At 40.9% G+C, this 21,482-nt stretch overlaps 1 protein-coding gene across 1 annotated transcript in view; it reads left to right on the forward strand.

The window, feature by feature from the left end:
* The window catches only part of GRIK5 (glutamate ionotropic receptor kainate type subunit 5), a 378,627-nt gene that overhangs the window by 331,175 nt on the left and 25,970 nt on the right, over positions 1-21,482 (forward strand). The window contains exon 13 of the mRNA XM_073655889.1: positions 13,600-13,713. Within this exon, the coding sequence (XP_073511990.1) occupies positions 13,600-13,713 (114 nt within the window). The remainder of the gene's footprint in view (positions 1-13,599; positions 13,714-21,482) is intronic.

Below are 21,482 nucleotides of genomic sequence, written 5' to 3' on the forward strand. Positions count from 1 at the left end.
TGTGGTAGATAAGGAGGTATGTGGGTGTAGATATGAGGAAAAAAATATATGGATAAAAAAATATATAAATGGATGACTAAAAAAAAAATATATAAAAAGGAATATATAAACAATGGTATGGAAATTAAGTAGAAAAAAGGACCAGCAGTAATGTATGAGTGTAAAATCCCAAAAGGGGAGTAAACGGACAATGACAACTATCTGTAGAAAAAATGTTTATTATTATAAATCTAATAAAAGAAGAGGGGGTAAATAGATAAAAACAAGAGAGGTATTGGGCGCAATAAAAATAAGGTTAAAATGGAATATGAACAATGGGAGGACTCCAAGGTTCCTAGTGGGGTCCGCTGTATGGATAAGTGAAGATGCTTCAGGTAGGGGTTCTGCTGCAAAAGTAGAGAAAAGAGGAATGAGTGGTGTATGTGGGATGTAAATAGTGTGAACTAGGATTAGTGATAGTTACCTGTGGGTAGAGTGGGGTGGAATGGATACTCAGGTGCCGAGGACGTCCTGATAGACGCAGTGGAATCAGCTGATTGATGGCTGAGGAGAAAAGATGGTGGTTCTGTGGGGAATAGAGGGAGGGGTGAGTAATACTATAATGGAAGTGGTAGTAGAAGTGAAGAAAAAAAAAAAAAAAAAAAAGAAAGAAAGAAAAACAGCAGTTACCTGATATAAGATGTAATCTGGGATGTGCTCATGGGTGGCGGGTGGTACGCATATGTAGCAGGAGGCTGATGGAGACCAGTGGATGTATGTAGAGACTGAATAAAGTCCTGGATGAAAGGGTTAATGGTATAGTGGATGGTCGAAGCAGGTCATTAAAAAAGAAATAGCTAGAAGGTACCTGAGTACAGGAGCAGTCTCTATGGGTCCCAGGGTGTGGTAATTCCAGTTAGCCAAAGGGTAGTGAAAGAGGTCTGTGCATCTGCAGTGGTGAGTAGGTCTGTATAGTCAAAAGGAGAAGGATAATGGGTAATCCTACTGGAGGAAAAAGGGCATAAAATTAGAAGGTGCTGTGGAGGTTAATAGAGATAAAAGAGTACTGATAACAGCTGTTTACAGCATAGCTGGAAAGTATATAGAACTGTGATAGAAGGTTTCTAATAGCTGGTCACTGCTGGTACATGGGGAGGTGTAGAGCTTACCTCCGTACTAAAGTCCGATGATCCGTTTGTAGAGAGGGCTCTCTTACCTTCTTGTATATCTACTGAGGCACAGGAGATATCTTTAGGCTGGAGAGTATGGTAGTGCAGAAGGGCGCGCTGAGGCAGGGGAGTGGAGTCCCGGCCGGTGACTCTGACTCCGCAATACCTGTAGTAGCGGTGCAGGGCCTTACAGGACCTGGCGTGACGTCACGGTCACGTGTGAGGCACGTGATTAGGCTCGTACGGTGTGGCAGAGGGACCAGTTCCTACGCGTTTCGAAAGGCTACGGCTTTCTTCATCAGGGATGGTCCTATTCTGCCAATGGTCCCTTTTGTAGTTACAGACTTTGAAGTTGGGTTATTTGATTGGTCCATCTTGATTAGATAGAGCGCGGGATTGTCCTTCATAGGTCATTAAAGGCAAAGAGTTCTATTTCGGTGTTGAGTCCCTTTGGTTTCAGGGTATCCATTTCAAAAATCCAGAAACTTTCTCTTCTGGACATCTTTTTAATAAAGTTGCCCCTTCTCCAATTTTTTGGTACAGTTTGTATTCCTGATATCTTGGTACCTGTAATTTTTCCTCCATGTTTTTCTGCATAGTGTGCAGAAAGGGGGTGTCCGGGAAATTGGTTCTTGATGTTTCTTAAGTGTTCGTTAATGCGTATGGACATGGGGCGTATAGTACGCCCTATGTATAACTTTTCACATGGGCATTTCAGACAATAAATGACACCCGATGTGGAACATGTAAGAAAGTCTTTGATGGGGTATTCTTTTTGTGATGTTGTGATTGTGCATTGTTTTGTTGTTAATGCCTGTTTGCAGGCTTTACACTTCTTGCATGGAAAGAAACCTTTCAGGTTTCTTGTGAATACGTTAGAGGAATGGTGAGTGGTTGGTGGATTTCTCACTGATGGGGCAATTAGATTACCCAAATTCTGGGCTTTTCTGAACACAAATCTAGGGTTTCGTGCCAGTTTGTCCCCAATGATCTTATCATCCTTTAGTATATCCCAATGTTTTTTTACAATTTTCCGGATTAAATGGATGTTTGAGTTGTATTACAGGATGATGGGGATATCTATGGTGGTATCATTCCATGTGTGGTTCGGTTTTAATTCTTTGTCTGTCAGTAGCCTATTCCTGGAAGTTTTACAAACTTTATTTTTTGCTGATTCAAAGAATGAGGCTTGGTAACCTTTTTCTAGAAATTTGTGTGTGAGAGTATTTGCTTCTGTTTCGAAGTCTTGTGTGAGAGAACAGTTACGGTGGAGTCTAGTATATTGGCTATAAGGTATATTTAGTAGCCATTGGGGTAGATGACAGCTGTCAAGTGGAATGAAACTATTTGCGTCCGTAGGTTTGGAGTAAGTGCGAGTGTGTAAATGTCTTTTCTTCAATGTATATGTCCAAGTTAAGAAAATTAATTTGGTTGATGCTAGTGTGATATGTGAATTCCAGATGGTAGTCGTTCTTATTTATGTCTAGTAAAAATTGGTTAAGTGAGGGTTGGTCACCTGACCATATGAAAATGATATCGTCTATGTATCTTTGCCAGAGGACCAGGTTCGTATGTAGGGTACCCCCAGGGTAGATGGTGGTCTGTTCCCATCTACCTACGTAGAGGTTGGCGTAACTGGGGGCGAACCTGGTCCCCATGGCCGTACCCCATTGCTGGGTATAGTAGTGCCCCTCGTGTAGAAAGAAGTTGTGGGTCAGAATGAACCTCATACAGTTCTTTAAAAAGGAAGTTTGTTCTGGTGGTGTCACATTAAAGTGGTCTAGAAAATGTGCTGCTGCTTCACAACCTTTATCATGTTGTATAACTGTGTAAAGTGCTGTGGTATCCAAAGTGCCCAAGGTGTAATTGTCTTTCCATACTAAGTTCTGAAGTAACTGTAGTATGTGTTTGCTGTCCTTGAGGTAGGAGGGGAGTTTTGGAACCAGGTTTTGAAGGTGAAGATCCACGAATCTGGATAGATTAGAAGTTAGGCATTGTATGCCTGATATAATAGGTCTACCTGGGGGGTTAGAAAGTGATTTGTGGATCTTGGGTAAATAGAAAAAAACAGCAGTTCTGGGATATGGAATGTTGATATACTCGAACTCTTTTTTATTTATATAGCCAGATTGTAGTCCTTTTATCATTAGTGTTTTTAGTTCGAGTTTATAGGCTTCTGTGGGATCTTGTGGTAAGATTTGGTAAGTACGTCTGTCGTTCAAGATTCTGGAGGCTTCGGTCTGGTATTGGTTTAGTTCCAAAAGAACAATTCCTCCTCCTTTGTCGGCTGGCCTAATGACAATATTTTTGTTATTTTGTAGTTGCCGTATTGCTTGTTGTTCGGGTATGGTGAGGTTGTTTTTGAACTTGGCGCATTTTTTGTCACTAATACGGCGTATATCGGAAATAGTATTTTGTTGAAAACTTAAAAGGGCTTCTGAGTATTCATTAAGGGGGTTAAAGTGACAAATCTCACTGCAAAACAAATCTCACTTTAACCCCCTTAATGAATACTCAGAAGCCCTTTTAAGTTTTCAACAAAATAATATTTCCGATATACGCCGTATTAGTGACAAAAAATGCGCCAAGTTCAAAAACAACCTCACCATACCCGAACAACAAGCAATACGGCAACTACAAAATAACAAAAATATTGTCATTAGGCCAGCCGACAAAGGAGGAGGAATTGTTCTTTTGGAACTAAACCAATACCAGACCGAAGCCTCCAGAATCTTGAACGACAGACGTACTTACCAAATCTTACCACAAGATCCCACAGAAGCCTATAAACTCGAACTAAAAACACTAATGATAAAAGGACTACAATCTGGCTATATAAATAAAAAAGAGTTCGAGTATATCAACATTCCATATCCCAGAACTGCTGTTTTTTACTATTTACCCAAGATCCACAAATCACTTTCTAACCCCCCAGGTAGACCTATTATATCAGGCATACAATGCCTAACTTCTAATCTATCCAGATTCGTGGATCTTCACCTTCAAAACCTGGTTCCAAAACTCCCCTCCTACCTCAAGGACAGCAAACACATACTACAGTTACTTCAGAACTTAGTATGGAAAGACAATTACACCTTGGGCACTTTGGATATCACAGCACTTTACACAGTTATACAACATGATAAAGGTTGTGAAGCAGCAGCACATTTTCTAGACCACTTTAATGTGACACCACCAGAACAAACTTCCTTTTTAAAGGACTGTATGAGGTTCATTCTGACCCACAACTTCTTTCTACACGAGGGGCACTACTATACCCAGCAATGGGGTACGGCCATGGGGACCAGGTTCGCCCCCAGTTACGCCAACCTCTACGTAGGTAGATGGGAACAGACCACCATCTACCCTGGGGGTACCCTACATACGAACCTGGTCCTCTGGCAAAGATACATAGACGATATCATTTTCATATGGTCAGGTGACCAACCCTCACTTAACCAATTTTTACTAGACATAAATAAGAACGACTACCATCTGGAATTCACATATCACACTAGCATCAACCAAATTAATTTTCTTGACTTGGACATATACATTGAAGAAGGACATTTACACACTCGCACTTACTCCAAACCTACGGACGCAAATAGTTTCATTCCACTTGACAGCTGTCATCTACCCCAATGGCTACTAAATATACCTTATAGCCAATATACTAGACTCCACCGTAACTGTTCTCTCACACAAGACTTCGAAACAGAAGCAAATACTCTCACACACAAATTTCTAGAAAAAGGTTACCAAGCCTCATTCTTTGAATCAGCAAAAAATAAAGTTTGTAAAACTTCCAGGAATAGGCTACTGACAGACAAAGAATTAAAACCGAACCACACATGGAATGATACCACCATAGATATCCCCATCATCCTGCAATACAACTCAAACATCCATTTAATCTGGAAAATTGTAAAAAAACATTGGGATATACTAAAGGATGATAAGATCATTGGGGACAAACTGGCACGAAACCCTAGATTTGTGTTCAGAAAAGCCCAGAATTTGGGTAATCTAATTGCCCCATCAGTGAGAAATCCACCAACCACTCACCATTCCTCTAACGTATTCACAAGAAACCTGAAAGGTTTCTTTCCATGCAAGAAGTGTAAAGCCTGCAAACAGGCATTAACAACAAAACAATGCACAATCACAACATCACAAAAAGAATACCCCATCAAAGACTTTCTTACATGTTCCACATCGGGTGTCATTTATTGTCTGAAATGCCCATGTGAAAAGTTATACATAGGGCGTACTATACGCCCCATGTCCATACGCATTAACGAACACTTAAGAAACATCAAGAACCAATTTCCCGGACACCCCCTTTCTGCACACTATGCAGAAAAACATGGAGGAAAAATTACAGGTACCAAGATATCAGGAATACAAACTGTACCAAAAAATTGGAGAAGGGGCAACTTTATTAAAAAGATGTCCAGAAGAGAAAGTTTCTGGATTTTTGAAATGGATACCCTGAAACCAAAGGGACTCAACACCGAAATAGAACTCTTTGCCTTTAATGACCTATGAAGGACAATCCCGCGCTCTATCTAATCAAGATGGACCAATCAAATAACCCAACTTCAAAGTCTGTAACTACAAAAGGGACCATTGGCAGAATAGGACCATCCCTGATGAAGAAAGCCGTAGCATTTCGAAACGCGTAGGAACTGGTCCCTCTGCCACACCGTACGAGCCTAATCACGTGCCTCACACGTGACCGTGACGTCACGCCAGGTCCTGTAAGGCCCTGCACCGCTACTACAGGTATTGCGGAGTCAGAGTCACCGGCCGGGACTCCACTCCCCTGCCTCAGCGCGCCCTTCTGCACTACCATACTCTCCAGCCTAAAGATATCTCCTGTGCCTCAGTAGATATACAAGAAGGTAAGAGAGCCCTCTCTACAAACGGATCATCGGACTTTAGTACGGAGGTAAGCTCTACACCTCCCCATGTACCAGCAGTGACCAGCTATTAGAAACCTTCTATCACAGTTCTATATACTTTCCAGCTATGCTGTAAACAGCTGTTATCAGTACTCTTTTATCTCTATTAACCTCCACAGCACCTTCTAATTTTATGCCCTTTTTCCTCCAGTAGGATTACCCATTATCCTTCTCCTTTTGACTATACAGACCTACTCACCACTGCAGATGCACAGACCTCTTTCACTACCCTTTGGCTAACTGGAATTACCACACCCTGGGACCCATAGAGACTGCTCCTGTACTCAGGTACCTTCTAGCTATTTCTTTTTTAATGACCTGCTTCGACCATCCACTATACCATTAACCCTTTCATCCAGGACTTTATTCAGTCTCTACATACATCCACTGGTCTCCATCAGCCTCCTGCTACATATGCGTACCACCCGCCACCCATGAGCACATCCCAGATTACATCTTATATCAGGTAACTGCTGTTTTTCTTTCTTTCTTTTTTTTTTTTTTTTTTTTCTTCACTTCTACTACCACTTCCATTATAGTATTACTCACCCCTCCCTCTATTCCCCACAGAACCACCATCTTTTCTCCTCAGCCATCAATCAGCTGATTCCACTGCGTCTATCAGGACGTCCTCGGCACCTGAGTATCCATTCCACCCCACTCTACCCACAGGTAACTATCACTAATCCTAGTTCACACTATTTACATCCCACATACACCACTCATTCCTCTTTTCTCTACTTTTGCAGCAGAACCCCTACCTGAAGCATCTTCACTTATCCATACAGCGGACCCCACTAGGAACCTTGGAGTCCTCCCATTGTTCATATTCCATTTTAACCTTATTTTTATTGCGCCCAATACCTCTCTTGTTTTTATCTATTTACCCCCTCTTCTTTTATTAGATTTATAATAATAAACATTTTTTCTACAGATAGTTGTCATTGTCCGTTTACTCCCCTTTTGGGATTTTACACTCATACATTACTGCTGGTCCTTTTTTCTACTTAATTTCCATACCATTGTTTATATATTCCTTTTTATATATTTTTTTTTTAGTCATCCATTTATATATTTTTTTATCCATATATTTTTTTCCTCATATCTACACCCACATACCTCCTTATCTACCACATTTGTTAGCATTTACTTAGCACCCCATCACATTTTGGTCTAAAGGGAAGCGCGAATCTACTGTATTTTAAACACTTTTCGGTACCATTTCATGATACTTCGGACAAGTAGTGGCTCTTGTTCCAGACTTGCTGCAAGCCCTTACTGACCACCTACCAGCGCCACTGCTCCTTGCATTATTTTATAGATATATCACTGATCTCTCTCCTTTGGTAGGTACATTAATGGTCTTTTCTCAGTGGTAGGTACATCACTGGTCTTTCCTCTTTGGTAGCTACATCACTGGGCTTTTCCCTATGGTAGATACATCACTGGTCTTTCCCCTGTGGTAGATACATCTCTGGTCTTTTGTCAGTGGTAGATACATCACTGGTCTTTCCCCTGTGGTAGATACATCTCTGGTCTTTTGTCAGTGGTAGGTACATCACTGGTCTTTTCTCAGTGGTAGGTAGACTATTGGACTTTCCCCTCTTGAATATAAACTATAGGTATTTCTCTATGGGTGATTGTATGACATTCATTGTTAAATTCTGTACACTGTATTATTCTTTATTTATTTGTTTGATACTACTTTATCTACTTTATATATACCATTATACTGTGGGAACAAGGATTGAGTACTTTTGCGGCTCTGTTTTGTGACTTTCACCCCGAATGACTTACTATTTTTATATATGTACTTTTGTCCTTTTTGCATGTATATTTTAAATGATTGAATAAATATGTGTTTTTAATTACCAACATTTTTTTGTTGTTTGAGTGGGAATGTATTCCGTGCTCTCTGTAGGTTAATTATTTCCCCTCTTGTATGTACATCACTGGTCTTTCCTTGTGTATAACATTGAAAATAAGACTTCTCAATCGTTTCCCGAAGCATCGCCACCTCAGTTGAAATGTTGTGTTTGGTTCTGCAGCTCAAGCCTCATTCAAGTGTACTAGCTGCAATATCTGGCCTTGCCTGTAGGAATGAGAATCGCTGTTTTTGGAAGACGGCGGCCATGTTTTGTAATTCCATACAACCCCTCAAGCTTTTTGTTTTCATTACATGATCCTATTTTCAGCCTATATCCTTCTTCATATGCAGCGAGGATCTAGTGTAATTATAATTTATTGAAGGCCAAGATGGTTACAGTTCGGTCGTTCTCGGGAAGCGCGATCTCTGATCAGAATTCCCAGCATTAATCAGCAGCTAATATCCGTGTATACTGGCACGGTGACAGAAAACAAGATTTTATTAATGAACACGCCGTGGGTGGAGGTAGAGATCTCATCTCTCTCACCGTGGCAGCAGAGATTGGAAAGACTTGAGGCCTGCTGGCTATAACACGGGGGAAATGGGATTTGCTTATTTCGAGCCCAGGCAGTTTAATATGGAAAGTATGATGGAGCTGTGGAGGGTCCTTTCAGGTTTTTCTACTAATAGATGGTATTACGGGGACAATTGTATCTGTCAGAGGTGCACCGGGATCAAATTAGCTATCTCACTGATGGAAATGGCCAGTTCTCCGGCCCTGATGGGAGATGGAAGGTGACATTTATGAAAAAAGTTCTCCGGCTCTTCTTTATTGAAAAAATTGTGACATTTTATGAGAATAGGCAGTCATTAGATAATTATTTGTTTGTGCAGATAATGTATGGATGCATTATATACACCGCTTCACATAATCCCCTGCTTATGCATAGAATTAACTGCAACTGCTTGTATGGAGCAGATTTAGGAGCTGACATCTCTGATATTACCTTGTTCATAATTCTCCAAACTAATAAAATGTAAAAATATTTATCCCATTAGATGACTTCCGATGCAAAAAAAAATTCACTTTTCCAAAAAAAAATGCTATTAAAAGGCAATCAAAACTTCATATATACCAAAAACGGTATCAATAAAAAAAATACAGCTCGACGCTTTAAAAAAAGCATACAGCAAAATCGAGAGAAGAATAAATAAGTTATAACTCTAAATAAAGGGTGACTCAAATCAGAGGTTTTTTTAGCAAAGTTCTGAATTTTTCTAATCACTAAAATATATATAAAAGTTTTTTGGCATCGCCGTAACCATACTCATCTGGAGAATCAACTTATCAGGTCATTTTTACAACACCAATCACTCTATAAGTTTTTTTTTTACCATTTCACCGCACTTTAATTCATTTTTTATCATTTTTTTAGTATAATATATGGTAAAATGTATTATGTCATTCAAAATTGGACCCCCCAAAAAATAAATATGGCTATATTAACACAAAGTAGAAAAAAAAAAGTTACGTCTCTTATAAGAAGGGGAGGAAAAATGTAAAAGAACAAAAATGAATAATTACCCGGGCGCTAAGGGGTTAAAAAAACACTCCCTGGAGGTGAGAGGTAGTCGGCACAATGAAAAAAGAATAATACAAAAAAATGTGAAAAAAAAATAATTTAAAAAAAGTGCTCCCACTATTTTTTTGCCTATTTAGTGTAGTATGGGCTATTATGTAAAAATAGTGTGGAAGTTTTTGTGCCTTTATGAATACCTTTTTTAAGTGATGTCTCATCTTAGGGTTATCTGTCTGGTTTATTGCTTCTTTCTCTAAGATATGTTACCTCTCATACAGTTTACATTTCTCATAATGCCTTTGGCTCTTTAGACACCAAGAAAGCCAAGTCTCATTACTGTACTGCTCCAGTAGTTATAGTTCAGCAAGTTATTGCCCCTTTTGTTTCCTTACTCGTATCGCAAAGTTTCAGTGTATTCTAAGTTATTTAACTTCAGTCCGTTTCCTCTGATTCCTGCTTGTGATAGGTTTCTGCATGTCAGCTCTTACAAGCAAGATGCAGGGAAGACATATTAAAGCTTTATCTCATTAGATACATCGGAGAACCTGAAAAAAGCAATCTCAGATAGTATAGCCAGGCATTGGAAGATTTATAGTACTGCAGCTAATCATTGCGACATGGGAGAGCATTTACTGGACTGTTGGTCAGATTGTGATCAAATGGCAAAAGTGCATGCAACTCATCTGCAATCAAACAGATCACACTGGTAGACCATAGTGTACCTTGAAGCTTGTGGACCTCAATGCAAAATTTTCAAAAGACCCCCCCATCTATCAGGTTTTTTTTAATGCCATTGGTCTTCTCATACTGCCCAAATGGAACCTTTTGGGCCTCTTTAGGCTCCAGGGTTCAAGGGTGACTGCAACCCCTTCATCTACTAAAGTTATGCCCCTGCAGGTAGAATATTGGTGTTGAGTTAGTATTACACATTATGTTATAAAAATAAATGCTACCACTAAAGATAACATAGTGGCTTCCTAGAACCACCACTAGGGGGAGCGTAAGAGTTAATTGCATACAGATTATATAAACCATGTAGTACAACTGAAGATAGTCAGCTCCCATGCTCCTCTTATGGACAACATAAAAAGATCTGTCAACAGCTTAGGATGCGTCCTCAATGTTACATTGATGGGGGTCTTGCACGTCAGCACCCCCATAATTCAGTGACCAGAGCCCAATACCACAGCTCCGTTCACTGTGTAGTGGCCATTGCCAGTACTGCAGGCTCAGCTCCGATTCACTGAAATACATATTCAATATAAAATAAATAAATGATAAAGTTAAAATTACAATGAATAATTAAATATTGTGAATGGCTGACCTGTTATTGGCCTGAGAACAGGCAGAATTAGTGAATGAAAATGAGAAATTTTAATCTAGACACTTGACTCTATTATATTTAAACAGTGTAATCGTGCTTGGCCTTTTTGTCATTAGTCATTTTAAGTATATTTTGATAACTAATAATTGGAAGATTTTTTTTTTATATATTGAAAACTATTAATTTCTTTTTTTAAGGCTGCAATATAATTTTTAAATGATTATGGCACCGATTTATCAAGCGCTTTTTGGCAGAATTCTGGAATAAAACAGCTTGAAAAGTTAGCAAAAATCTTTACACAACTTGAAGTTGCCCAACATTTTTTGTGGATTTTGGCCTTTTTACGCCAATCCTCACTTTTTCGGAAGTGGGAGGGGCTTAGAAGGAAGTGGTCATGGCCGAGCACATCAGAGTAGTTTAAATAATGACAAACATCTACTACATCCTCTGCTTGAGCACATTTCTTATGGTGACACCAGGTTGCTGGAAAATGCCCAAAATTCTATAAGATCTAATGTAGCAGAGCTGGAACAGCAGAGCTTTTGTAGTGGAGACTTGATGTAGCAGAGCTGAATCAGCAGAGCTTTTGTATTTGAGACCTGATGTAGCAGAATTGGACCAGCAGAGTTGTAATGGAGACCTAAAGTAACAGAGCTGGAACAGCAGAGTTTTTGTAGTGGAGACCTAATATAGCAGAGTTGAAACAACAGAGTTGTTGTAGTGGAGACCTAATATAACAGAGGTGAAACAGCAGAGTTGTAGTAGAGAACTGATGTAGTAGAGCTGGAACAGCAGAGTTTTTGTAGTGGAGACCTGATGTAGCAGAGCTGGAACAGCAAAGTTTTTGTAGTGGAGACCCAATGTAGTAGAGCTGGAACAACAGAGTTGTTGTAGTGGAGACCCTATGTAGTAGAGCTGGAACAGCAGAGTTGTTGTAGTGGAGTCCTGATGTAATAGAGCTTGAACAACACAGTTGTAGTGGACTGGAGACCCAATGTATCAGAGCTGGAACAACAGAGTTTTTGTAGTGAAGACCTGATGTAGTAGAGCTGGAACAGCAAAGTTTTTGTAGTAGAGATCTAATATAGCAGAGCTGGAACAGTAGAGTTGTAGTGGAGACCCAATGTTGCAGAGCTGGAACAGCAGAGTTGTTGTAGTGGAGACCTAATGTAGCCAAGCTGGAACAGCAGAGTTGTTGTAGTGGAGATCTGATGTAGTAGAGCTGGAACAGCAGAGTTTTTTAAGTAGCGACTCAATGTAGCAGAGTTGGAACAGCAGAGTAGTAGTGGGGACCCAATGTAGCAGAGCTGGAACAGCAGAGTTGTTGTAGTGGAGACCTGATGTAGCAGTGCTGAATCTGCAGAGTTTTTGTAGCGGAGACCTAATATAGCAGAGTTGGAACAGCAGAGTTTTTGTAGTAGAAACCTAATGAAGCAGAGCTGGAACAGCAACCTTTCTGTAGTGGAGACCTAATATAACAGAGCTGGAACAGCAGAGTTGTTGTAGTGGAGACCTCATGTAGTAAAACTGGAACAGCAAAGTTTTTGTAGTGGAGACCTAATGGAGCAGAGCTAGAATAGCAGAGTTGTTATAGTGGAGTCCTAATGTAGCAGAGCTGGAACAGTGGCATTTTTCTAGTGGTGGCCCAGGTGAAGCAGACATGAGACTCGGTGAATAAATAAATGAAGTATCTGCAGGGTTGGCAACTTCCTGATTACTTAGGCAGCGTTCCGCTGGATGACTTGGGTTTAAACTACCCTGCAGAATCGTGGCATCAAAGTGTGTTGGGCTGCTGTGACGGTACCAGCCGTAGGAGAGGAGTGATGCAGAGCTCGGCCATTTTATCAGCATAATGTACAGCACCCAGAATAAGAATAACACTTCGAAATGCAAATCACCACAGCAAGCTTTTTGTCTGTACCTAACAGTTTATAGAAGATTAGGAGATTTCAGCTCCAAAGGCTGCTGCATTATGAATTCAGCTCTGCAGTATAATACAGACTGTACGTGCCATGTAATGACTACGTTTTAAAGCAGATTCGTACTACATAGTGTAAACATGGTAAAATGGTCTCTAAAGTTTATATACAGTACACTTTGGAGATCTTCAAGGAAAGATCAGTCAACAGCAGTATACCAGCAGTATACAGCTGCCATGTTGAATGGCTGCTACATCTTTACATCTACCTTTATGCACAATTTTACAGCTTCCATACTAAGGTAATAGCAGGGCATCACATCCATGGTTGTAGGAGAGGGGGCGAGGGATGGGAGTCAGATGGAGTATGGCAATCTACGTGAGTTAGCTAGTTAGCAGTAATAAGGATAACAGTAGCGGGGGTGGGGTGTGAGAAATGAGTGAGCGGTAACTGATACGGTCAGGCGCTACACAAGCCTCATTACCCACAAACAACCCATGATGAAACGCACACACCTGACGGACAATTTATTAGCGCATTCATCTTTGTAATCTACATCTCCATCAATTGGAGACATTACACCCGTGCCCACGTCTTCGGGCCGTAGCTTCGGTAGGATGAGAGAAATCAAGTCGGCTTCAGTATCCATCTCTGAAGACAAAGACTTCAGTTGCCTATTACAAAGCAATGGATAGCTATCCAGGATGAAAGCTAATGAGGATAGCCTCCAGTTTTGTATGACAGCCATTATTTCTCATTAACGGGCCCTTTTTTTTTTTTTGCTCTCCCCGCAGAAGGCAGATCTGGCAGTCGCTGCGTTCACCATCACGGCTGAGAGAGAAAAAGTGATTGACTTTTCCAAACCTTTCATGACCTTGGGGATCAGTATTCTGTATCGGGTTCAAATGGTAGGTACCTACTTGTACCCCTGTCCTAATACCATTATTCCCCCTTTTTTTTTGCATGTAACTAATGTATATGTGTGCCTAAGAGACCTCACAAACAGCAAGTCAGAAGAAAATTACTCCCCCCCCCGCAAAACACATCCAATAAAGATACTCATCCGATACATAATATAATAAGTAATTGCTCCTTAAAAAGTGTCAATTTTTTGCTATTATTTTTTGCTCTTATTTTATTCCCTCTGATTCCCTGACTATTCCACTTTTTGTTTTTTTAAAATCCGCCATACGGTTTCAGAGATATGAGCCTTTTTATTTAGTGCTTGTTTTTAATGGTCTTTACAAGGGGGCGTGGCTCACAGGATGATTATGCAGATCAGCCTAAAGACACGCCCCTGAGGAGCCCCTTGATTAAGACCATAGGAAGTAAAAAGGCCCATAAGTCTGGAACCGTATGGAGGATTTAAAAAAAAACAAAATGCGGAATACTCAGGGAATTAAACACTTGCCATATTTGACCTGCTGACAAGTCCTCTTTAAAAGGTCCTGCATCATATAACTCTCAAAGGCACCAAGAGATTTAGGTACACACAATCTTAAGATGTTATTACCCGTCCTGTGGAATAAGCTGATTGATGGGGTCCCCCACCGATCCAGAGAATGGGGATCTGAAATGCCCCATTAGAATGGAACAGTGGCCATCATCTATGGGGTTGCCCAGAAAAAAGTCTCATGCAGAAAGAATGGCTACAATCGGAAGGAGCCCTGTTCATTTGATCAGAAGTTAGACCTGTGGTGATCAACTAGTTATAACTTTTTTAAGTTGTTCGCCTGTACGTGATCGCTATAAACCTCATCTATCAAAACTGTCTCTGAGAAAATGTTCTTGTTGCAACAAATGAGAAGTCAACTTTTGATTTTTGAAATGGCTCTTGAAAAAAAAAGAAACAAGGCCATTCATATCGTTCCTGCCAATAGTACCAAACTGGTGGCCCAATCTGGGCCACCAACAAAATGCTGGTGCTCTTTACATAAAGAATATTATAAATAATACCACTAAGTCACGTCATGCACTTGTGCCACATTTAACACTTTCGTAAATGTCTTTTCAGCCAACCACAGAGCATCTTAGAAGAGCAAATGAAGCTGTAGGGTATGTTCACACATAGGGCTTTTTGTACATAGATTTTGGAGTGGTTTGGGTTTGTACACAGAATTTTTTATGTGGTTTTTGAAGCGGATATGCTTCAAAAAAATCCACCTTTTAACATACTTTTTCTGCTCTAAAATCCATGTCAAACACAGCTTCAAATGCTCTTAAGAATAAGCTTCCTATTCCTAAAATGCTCCACATTTGACTCCCGAATAAAATGAAGCAGATAAAATGCCCCATATACAAAAACCACACAAAAACTTGGACCTTTCAAGTGATTTTTTTTTACGTGGATTTTTCAGCCAGAAAAATCCTCGTCAAAAAAACTTTGTATGAACATTTAGGTGTTTGGACTGATGAAAAACATGCACAACAATCATTGTGGCTGAAGATGTTGACATATTTGTAAGGACTTAGACCCATCATGAAGTGGTTGCCACATGAGGACAAGCCCTCTGACCATATGCCCAATAAAAGTTACCTGGAAGGAGGATTTGGCAATTTCAACATGGCCATGTGTATGCTTCTTCGATGATCACCATCTTGACCAATAATGATGCATTAGAAAAAGGCGTTACCTCCCGTAAGAGTTTTAGACTTCACTTAGGCAATGGGGTGGGTTACATACAGCATTGGAAATGAGGGAAGCATGACTAGGCTAAAAGTGGGTTCCCTCTCGCGTCCAAAAATTCTTAGACAAGGTCATTGTTTTACCCATGCGAGCACGTGATACCTCAGTGACACGATTGGGTAAATGTGATCCCGTAAAACACTAAAATATGTTCTAGAAACCTAAAAAGAACCAAAACCCCCTTAAAAAATTGTCTTCCATCTTCAAGTTTGCAATGGGTGGCTGGTAACCAGTGCGTTCCCATAATGTAACCTTAGAGGAATAATAGGCACTTTGGTTATCCTCATGGGCCTGATGTGGTTGGTGTCAGAGCCAGAAACCTTTAGATCTTCACAATCTGGCCTTGGTTGGTGGGGTGGGTGGAAGAGTTTGGGTTGTACTTGGCTTCAGTTTGATAAATGAGGCGCTATGTGACATTACAGTATGTGCCCCACTTTACCTACCACCAAATCATGCACCCATAACACATCTCCTCTGAGATATACGTTTGATGAGTTTTTATATGTTTGTGACCCCCCTCCTTCCATCTTGTACATATTAGCAGACACATTCCAGCATGTCCTCCTCTATTCACCCAGCGCCCTGTCTTCTATCCGCACAATATATACGCTTTTCACCGAGCCCTGCTTCATTTTTATTCCTCTTTATGCCCTGCATTATTTATATGTAGATCCCTAACGGTGTAACTAGTCTTCCGAATGTACGAAGTGCGATCAAAAAGTTCCAAGACTCATCATTTATTTCAAAGAATGGTGGACATGCATCATTTTTATGCGCTGTCCCCTTCAAAGTAATCTCTCCCGGATGATATGCATTTGTCCCAATGTTCCTGCCACTTTCGGAAGCAATGTTAAAGAGTCTTCATCGGTGAAGGGACTAAGCTGTGCCTGAACATTATTTCGGATGCCTAAAATGTCATCAATTTTTCTTTTCTGTTACATTTTCAGGCAGAGGGCGATAAGGTCCAGTCAAGGTGGAAAGTATGGAATTAATGGACTGGGGTTTTATCTAGAAATTCTTCAGTAGGGAGGGAAATAATTGATGTCAAGTAGCATAAATATATATATATAAAAAACTCCCATAAATTTCACGAAGCACTGGACTTAAACATCTCTGAGTCTTGGCCAAACTTCTACCTGGTCAGGGGCTTCTATTTCCCAATTCACTCCTATATGAAAGAAGGTGAGACAACGGCCTTCAAATTCTCATGTTGTCAAAACCCCTGAGACTATTGACTTCGGGATGCAGAAGCCACAATGTTAAATGGCCCACTACATAAAGTGACTTTGCCCATGGCCAGTTGGAACCTCCTTCAGGACTTATTGGCATTTACTAATGCAATGTTTCTTCTGAAGAGTCTCAAGGTGCCCAAACACCTTAGATAGCAGATGGCCAAACACTATACACTGGTGGCCAAAGTCACCCATTCACATGAAGTTTGTGTTTGGCACAACATTTTTGTGTTCTTCATGGGAAAAGAGGGGAGTACGACACCATCAAACACTTCTGGCAGCAGCGGCTTTCTGGGAATAAAAAGATTGGATGCTGAAATGTAACTTGTCCCATCCTTATTTTTCCCAACATCATCTGTTGGGGGAGAATTTGGAGATGTTAAATACACGCTGAATGATAATCTGGTCCTGCAGAAATTAGCAGGTTCAACCAACACTAGTCAAATGCCGGGGAGGACAACATTGGAGGACCACTCAGCCAAAACGTCCATTTTCAACTAATCATGTATGGAGTGGGCTCAAGAGCTCATCCCACTCCAAACAGTATGAGTACCGGCTGTGTTATACTGCCAGAAGCTGAGCCTAATGGGGCTAGCAGTATAACCCCCTTTAGATGCCACTAACCATATGGATAGTGGCATCTAAGAGGTTGGAAATGAAGAGGGAAGTGTCCCTTTTGACATCCATTTGCTCCCCGACAACCAAATTTGCAGAGTGCCAAAATAGAGGATATTTTCCCTATAACTAGTGCCGAAAAAAAAGTAATGTCAACGAAAAAATACAAAATTAAAGAGGTTTCCACTACTTTTTCATTGATAACCTATCCTTAGGATAGGTCATCAATGTTTGATCGGCTGGGTTCTGACACCCCCGCCGATCAGCAGTTATCAGTGACAGCAGCCGGAAGTACTCACTTGTGGAGCTGTCCTTCTTCTCATAGTGGCCTCCCCAGGGTATTACTCATCCACCTCCTATTGATTTGAATAGGAGGCGGATGTGCAGTACCAAGTCTTGGCCACTACCAGAAGATGGCCAGCTCCGCAAGTGAGTAGTTCTGGCTGGCGGCTGCTGTCGCCGACACCGAGAACAGCTGATCGGCAAGAGTTGTGAGTGTCGAACCCTGGCCGATCAGACATTGATGACCTATCCTAAGGATAGGTCATCAATGAAAAAGTAGTGGACAACCTCTTTAAAGCACTGAGAAAGTGAGGAGGAAAAATAAATCAAAAGCGAAGAAGGGTCTCCACTGGGACTCTGTTGCCCCAAACTGGAGCTGTCTAATGTGTATGCGGGCCTTAAAAGTATCATGTAAATGTTCTGGACACTTTTTGTTCGATTATCTTGGAATGTTTTGGTCACACCTTGTATATATTCTCACGTGTCTTTGTACCATGCTATCTCAACATATTACCATCATATCCTACAGATGTATTAGGGAGTAAGGACGGCATTAGGAGGTCGTCCTCTATTCCTAGATATACAGAAATGTGACATTTCTACATTTAGATGATTGCCATGGAAAGATCTATGAATGTAAAATCCTATTATAGCTCTTATTACTAGAGGTCAATGTCAGTCTGCTGCCTCTACAGCCATAACGAAAAAAAAGTGTGAACCCAATGGAAAAAGTTGATACAAGTGTTATTATCGTGTCTGCGCTTGTCCTCATCTTCATTTTCATGTTCTTTTCATTGCAAACCTTGTCTAAGTGTCTTGAAGAGTCTATGTAATGCTGGATAATGTGCTGACGTATTCCATTTTGGGTTGGTTTGGGAAAAGAAAACTTTCAGGGATATTTTTAATTTAATTTAAGGCACTATTGTGCATATCAATCACCTACAGCACTTCTTAGATCCCAAGCCAATTTGTAGGAGCTCCTGTTCCGTATAGAGAAACCCTTTAATGAGAGGTAGAGAATAGTAGACACGTACAGTACTCGCACACGATGAAACATGACATGTCCTCTACCTGATCTCAGCCATTACTTCTACCCTCTTCCGCTGAATCATGACACCCTCATAATTTATTCAGAGCAGTGTCATGATCCTCCCGCAGGAGGAACTGATGAGAGGGGCCATGCTTTTTAGGAAACAGACCAGGAATTTGCTATGACTTTTTCATCACCCTGGCTACGTTGCATAGAATAAAAAATGGTATGTATACTTTTGCAACATAGATTTTTTTATTTTGTCATTACATAAAAAAACAGAAAAAAGCAATTTTGCAAAAAGTCCGCTATTGTTTTGGGTACACAGCTCCCATGCTGAACTATGTGTCTTCATAATTACAGACTACGATCTTGCAGTCATCATCTTGCAAACCTAGTACCACCTGTCAGGGATTCACAGGATCCCGATTACTCACAGAGACCACCCACTGTGATCTCTTGAGCAAACAGCTCTCTGCTGCCCCATATCATCTGGACAATTGCACAATTGGCCGACGATCAATATAGGAGGCTGCAGACTGTTCTCACTAAGTACTTATCAGCAAGCTACCAGTGAGCGTACAGCATACACACCACCTTCCAACATATGGAATACAGTATATGTATATGCCCTAGTACTATCACTGATAGCCTCACGATAACCCAATTAATAATATTCGCTGCCACCACCGATCATATTTGAAATACAATACAGGCCTGATCGGACGCCTGCTTTCTGGTAGCGTATGGCTTTGGGGAGCAAAAGAAACAGAACTATTACATTTTATATTTAATCTTAAAGGGAGGCAGTGTTTCTGAAAAGTATACAAAAGGTTTAACAAAGAGAGACATTACAATGCAGAATATACGGTTACACAAATAAAATGGGATTAAAGAAGAGCTTACTCGACAAATCACAGAGACGATTCAGTCTAGCTGGAGGGAAGCACTCCAACGCCCGTTCAGTGAACGTGACCCCTACTTCCATCTTCAGCTGGGTCTTTTATGCCGAAGGGGGGACCTGCCCCCCCCTTTGATGACATCACGTGGGCGTGGCTCCACCCTTCATGTTTTTATTAAAATATCTAACTTCCCCAATAACTTCTCGCTTGTTGATAGCAGAAGCTCGCAAGTGACGCCATGTTTTGTATTACAAATTTACCTTTCTTTAGAGACTAGACATGACATGACTGCGGTTGGTTATCTGTGTACTTTTCCATTATAGCTCAACGGAGGGGCATACAGCTACGGAAAAATATCCACATTGTTCCTTAGCTGACCCTGCCGCTAAAAATAGGTGTCCCATTATTATTGGAAGTATAGAACTTCCGATATTCCATATTTCGTGTCGGTGCCAGCGAGACTACAGATTTCTGTTGAGCCAAAGGATTTTGCAAATGAGGGTGTCCCTGATATTGTGTGGAGCCTGACAGCATTCCTTTGAAGTTTAAAGGAGAGATTTCCTCTTCTTTTAATCCCATATGCTCATCTGTCTATTTATCACAGGCCTGTTCAACTAATTAGGTTAGCAGCTCCTTTTGTACTAGCATTTGCGTATTAGCCACTTCGTCTGTGTGTGCTAATTTGTATAGCAACAGCTCCTTAGATGGTGAGCTTCTTTGAAAAATGTTATAGAGGAGGGGGAATGAGGGGTTTCAGGGGATATTTTCTTAATATTTTCTATGACACCACCATTAAAAAGCAATGTACCACCATTTTAAAGGGGTTTTAAGTGATGATGAATATTTGATTGTTGGGGGTCCCACCTCTACAATAGGGGTTTGGAGCTCCTCATTCTTCCTAGTTGCAGATGGGATTAAATGTTCAGTCCGATAGACAATGAATGGGGTGCAGCTTGCAGGCTGCCGCCCCATTCATTGCAGAATGAATGGTGCTCCTTGACCATGCGCAACCATGCGCGACCATGGTGGTCATGGAGACGCGACCATGATGCTGCGGAACATTAGCTCGGTACCCCAATTTTGGGACCTCCAGCAATCACACATTTATCGCCAATTCTGTAAATAGGAAGGCCTTATATCAAGATCAGGGGCAGATTTTTTTTCCCTGAGATAGCGCCACTCCTGGCCATGGCCTGTGTTGCAGCATTAGCAGCCATATCCTTATTATAGAGCACGTTGTGACACTGCTGGAAGTAATGTCCTTTACTGACTCATTCATCAATTCATGCTGTCACTTCTCTGTCGCATCGTGTCCTCTGTCCTACACGTGTCCTCTCCCTTTCATGAATCCACCTCCTCATCTTTATTCATGTGTTTGCTCATAGGTTCTGCACAGGTATACTGGTCAGTCCTTCGCTCCTCCTAGTCTTCCTCCTCCTCATCGTCACTGCAGCCACCCGTCTTCTTCACTTCATGGCACGCTGCACCTTCCACATTTCCTGTATGCAAAGATATTTCTAATAATACACACCTCAGCTGTTGCAGAACAACTTTTTAAAGATTTGAGGGTAGGAGGGCTTCCTTCACACCATTCACTGATATGAAATCATCTCAACTTGGTTTTTAAAGGTCTGCATCATGTACAGCTGTGTATTATGATGTTCTGCAGCAACTGAGGTATATCACGATGTTCTGCAGCAGCTGAGGTGTATTATGATGTTCTGCAGCAACTGAGGTATATTATGATGTTCTGCAGCAGCTGAGGTGTATTATGATGTTCTGCAGCAACTGAGGTATATTATGATGTTCTGCAGCAGCTGAGGTGTATTATGAGGTTCTGCAGCAGCCGAGGTGTATTATGAGGTTCTGCAGCAGCTGAGGTGTATTATGAGGTTCTGCAGCAGCTGAGGTGTATTATGATGTTCTGCAG

Source organism: Phyllobates terribilis, unplaced genomic scaffold (assembly GCF_046119375.1).
Source record: "Phyllobates terribilis strain yellow unplaced genomic scaffold, ASM4611937v1 Scaffold_12__6_contigs__length_324123572, whole genome shotgun sequence".
In the NCBI taxonomy this organism is placed as follows: domain Eukaryota; kingdom Metazoa; phylum Chordata; class Amphibia; order Anura; family Dendrobatidae; genus Phyllobates; species Phyllobates terribilis.